Source organism: Priapulus caudatus, unplaced genomic scaffold (genome assembly GCF_000485595.1).
Source record: "Priapulus caudatus unplaced genomic scaffold, Priapulus_caudatus-5.0.1 Scaffold38, whole genome shotgun sequence".
Lineage (NCBI taxonomy): Eukaryota > Metazoa > Priapulida > Priapulimorpha > Priapulimorphida > Priapulidae > Priapulus > Priapulus caudatus.
Window position 1 is genome coordinate 20727 of NW_014577099.1, and position 4300 is coordinate 25026.

General features: G+C 42.5%; 1 protein-coding gene across 2 annotated transcripts in view; it reads left to right on the forward strand.

The window, feature by feature from the left end:
• The window catches only part of LOC106819360 (metal tolerance protein 11-like), a 34077-nt gene that overhangs the window by 18006 nt on the left and 11771 nt on the right, over nucleotides 1–4300 (forward strand). For both annotated transcript variants that reach the window (XM_014824009.1, XM_014824016.1), the window contains exon 2: nucleotides 2381–2459. In XM_014824009.1, the coding sequence (XP_014679495.1) occupies nucleotides 2381–2459 (79 nt within the window). The remainder of the gene's footprint in view (nucleotides 1–2380; nucleotides 2460–4300) is intronic.

Consider the following 4300-nt stretch of genomic DNA (forward strand, 5'->3'; position numbering starts at 1 on the left):
GGTCCGATTGCTCTTATTAAGATCGAATCGGTCCCGATTGCACTTATTATGCACACGCGATGATCGTCCCAAGCAATCGATGTCATTGGTCCCTGAATGCTTGATATTTCAAGCAATCAAGATGAATCAAGTCCTGGATCTTGCTTATATAGCAATCCGAATAAGCGATCTCTCTGCACCATATTTGAGCACTGTTATTTGACGCACTCTTTAGATCGTTTGTGGACTTAGCTTGGCCCTGCTATGGTCTCTGAGAATGGGATTTCGGATTGCTTAAATTTTTGTAAGGTTCACTTGCAGCTCAGAATACACCCAGAGTATTGATTCCAGAGCATCTAGTCTGTTTTTTTAAACAAAAAAAAAAAAAAAAAACAGAACAAAAAATTAAACCCAAACCCGCCCTCCGGGTCCCCACTCCCCCACGGCCTGTTGCAAAAGCAGCTCTCGGCTGTTCTATAAAAGATCAAGAAATTGGGAATCCTGATTGTAAGGGGCAAGGAAAGTGCATTTTCCTAGACTTTCCACAGACAGCCATACTGTGTACTTAGAAGTTGAAATCCAAATGGTGACTATAAAGATTACGTCGGTTCCATAAGTAGCATTGAAGTAAACCACTTTTAAATCTAAGCGCATGTATAATCACATAGACTTTGATCTTAAACTCGCATGATTGTACTTGTTTTCTAAGCCACATTTGTTAATGTTCTTGAAGAGTCATCGACACAGTATTTGAATGTCGTGTGTGTGTTGCGTGCTGTCGTAGCGCGTTTCTGTGTTCTGATGTGTGCCTATACTCTTGGTTGTGCTTGCGCGCCTTCAACCGGACACTTACATCCATCCTACGACCTCATCCCCTGTTACGCATATGATCATTAAGTATATTTCTAATGCTGGGTCATAGTGGAAGGACCGTACCATTAGATTTTAGTACCAATTAGAATTAACAAATCCAGGGAGCAAAAACAATCAAAAAACATCCATAGAATAATGACATCCCCAATGAAGATCATAATACCATGACGTAAGCATCCTACCAAAAAAAAGACAGGCGATGTCGATCGGTTCAGCCTACATATAAAACAAACCAAGGTCAACGTCATCCAGGTTTTACTCATAGTACGCAATTCAGCCTATTAAACGAATCACAGGCTGTAGTGATGCGTATGCAGAAGGTATTGCACTCCATGAGACGAATGTCGCTGCAGTTTCGTTCAGAATCGCCATGAATGTCCGTCCTCCGATTCGTCCGGGCTTTCAACGTTATGGCGCAAACCTTTAACCGCTCGACGTACGATCTTGATATTCGGGACGTCATCCATTGGGGCTGTGCCGGGGCGGACTTCGAAAAGGACTCGGAGATGTTCAAATTGTGGGGGTCAAGGGTCAAACCGTATCAAGACGCCGCTTGTGCAATGGAGGGGACATATTTCCCCCTTAACTTAAGGTATAGTAGGTGAAATACGAAATGCGGACAAATCTCAACGGCTCGACGCGCTCGTGTGTTAGTCTCATGTGATGGGGAGGAACCCATCCCACGTGCGAAATTGGAGGTCAGGTCAAAGGGCAGTGGGGGAAAGGTCAGATATTCAGAACATTTTCTGAGGGACATGGTCTAACGGATCGATCGTGCGAAATATTTTTTTGGTTTCAGCGTGACCTTTACCATTTTATTCACTTTATTATTGAATAAGGCCATCCAAAGGACCTTTCCGGTGACGTGGCGAAGAGTTAACGTGTTTGATACCCTTTTGACCTTCATAGAGTGAGGCTGCTCATTATAAAACATGGATTTGCTGATGTTTAACAAGGACTGACTGCTTTTGCTATTTTAGATACTCCCTCCACCCGGCCCCTCCCCCACCCTCCTCTCGACCAATGTCCTCCATTCTACCCCAGACCTCGACGCCCCCTGCCACACTACGCACAGATTTCTATTCGCGGATGTCAACTGCGCCTTCTATATTTATCTCATTATGAAATTTTTAATTAATTAATTAAGTAACATAACTATTATAATCAATCTTATTTAGCAGGACGCCCAGCGCATCGGCGAATTTAATATCGCGATGTGCGTCTATATTCTCCGCGATGATAAACAAAGATATATTCTTGGCTGAAGATTATAGACCTTGAGCAGTGTGCTGATATCTGCGAGCAGTGTTTGCAGGCTGCCGTAGAGTGCACCGTGCCTGGCGTCGTAGTGGGTGTAGGCTGGGACTCTAGAGAGGTGGTCCAGCTTACTCGATCTCTATTTTACTTGTTGTTAAACTATACGCTACGTTGTGTTGTGTTGTACAGATTCGCATGTACTATTGGAATTTGCTGTTGCTGTACGTCTGCGCGTGACCATGAGTCTGATAGATTTGTTTGATTCCAATAGGATGTGTGCCCATCCGAGTGCGGAAGTGTGCAAGAACAAGTATAGACACTGTGCCGTTGCTAGAGCCAGGGTTGTAAGTGTACGTATGCCTTTACTATTTCATACTGATATTATTAATTAGTTTCTATGATTAGCAACCGTAGCCGCAGGTATTGCATGTAGAAAGCAAGTGCTACAGACAGGGGCAGCCGCTGAAAATATGCACGTATTTGCTCTCGGCAGAAGAGCTTATTAACAAATAACAGCCTAGAAGTTTATCGAACGAATTCTTCACACTATCCATGGAAATTTCACGTCGAATGCTGTACAGCTATACGTATATATGCTGCAACTTCTGTGTAAACAGTCAGGGAAATATATTCCCTGTCTGCCTACTGCGCATGCAGGGATATGTCCCTCGCTTGTCAGATAGACACGTCATGTTATTTTCGTGTAGGTGTAAATATTTGCAGTGGAAAGTTTGTGTTGAGTGTTTGCTTTTACTTGTTGGAAGGGGTAATAATTGAATCCTGCATTACTGCTTCTACACAGATTAGCAGATGTACATGCGTGCACGTGTTTGTGTTCGTGCACGTATATATGTATCAGTGTTTCCCCTGGCCAAAAAGGTCTGTGAGGTGGTAAAATCTTTTTGGGGGGGTGTTTGCGAGTTTCGAGGTCTGGGGGCATGCCCCCGGAAGATTTTTGTAAAAATGGTATACAAATGTGCCTACATGTACAGCATTGCATAGGAATATAGGCGTTATTGCACCTACTATTCCAACTTTGAGAAGAGCTGGAAAGCAAACAAAAAATATTATATCTCCAATTTTTGTATATTATGTAGAAAACATGTTGATGTATAATTTTCAATGAAATTCATCTCAAGGTTACGTGATCCACAGGGTCAAATTCAAGGTCAAAGTAAAGGTCAAAAGGTCATCAAACTTTATACTGCTCTTATATAACAAATAATGACAGATTTGGATTGCCTATGCAATTAGCTTTCCAAAGACACCAATATTAACCAATTTGGCCTAGTAGTTACAGAGATATGACCATTTGAAAATTGACGGGTGCGTCCATTTTGGCCAAAATCGCCAAAAAAGGGCGTGGCGTAGCGCGAAAACCATTTGTCTGAGGGAGCTGAAATTTGAAATTTCAGCTTTTTCAGCCCAAATTACCTCACAAACCAAATTTAAGCCAATTTGGAAAGGGTAAGGTGTAACCCATTGGGTGATCTGACACGGAATGACCCTATACCGGACCGTACCCAGGGTACGTTCCGGCAGTACCCTGGGGGACATAGACCCTCTCAGCGAATCTATGCCTGTAGAAGTTTATTGATAGCTTAGCTTCATACATGTCCATTTATTGATCAGTATACATGTATTAAATGGAATTCTTGTGTGTTGTCTCCTCAGCTTAGAGTTTCGCCTTTGCTGTATCTGTTATTCTACTGATCGCGTTTGAATCATACCCAGGAATGCATACATCCACCAAAACCAGACACATTCTTCATTGACCACGTATTCAGGCGGGCACACGAACAAACGAAAATAAATTCCTTTGTTAGTACTATTTTTTTCACTGTGAAGCTTGGTAACGTAGTCAGACTTCACCCGTTCAATTTTTGTGGGAAAACATTGCTGCCTGCATACAGACATTTGTTTACAACAGAAGGGGCTTCAGTCTATAGGCATAGATATAAGCCGCGTTCACACGGAGCGAAGGAACTCGGGTCGAAAACGACCCGTGTCAAATGCGTCCCGGGACGAGCGGGGGTGAAAGGGGGCAACTGACTCTAGACTGTGGAGCATATTTATTTACTTGATATGATGTTGATATGTGTCTTGTACGTAACTACGTATATTTATCCTATAATGATTGGCTGGTATAAGTGACATAGCTCTGATGTAAATAACAATAAAATAAGAATAA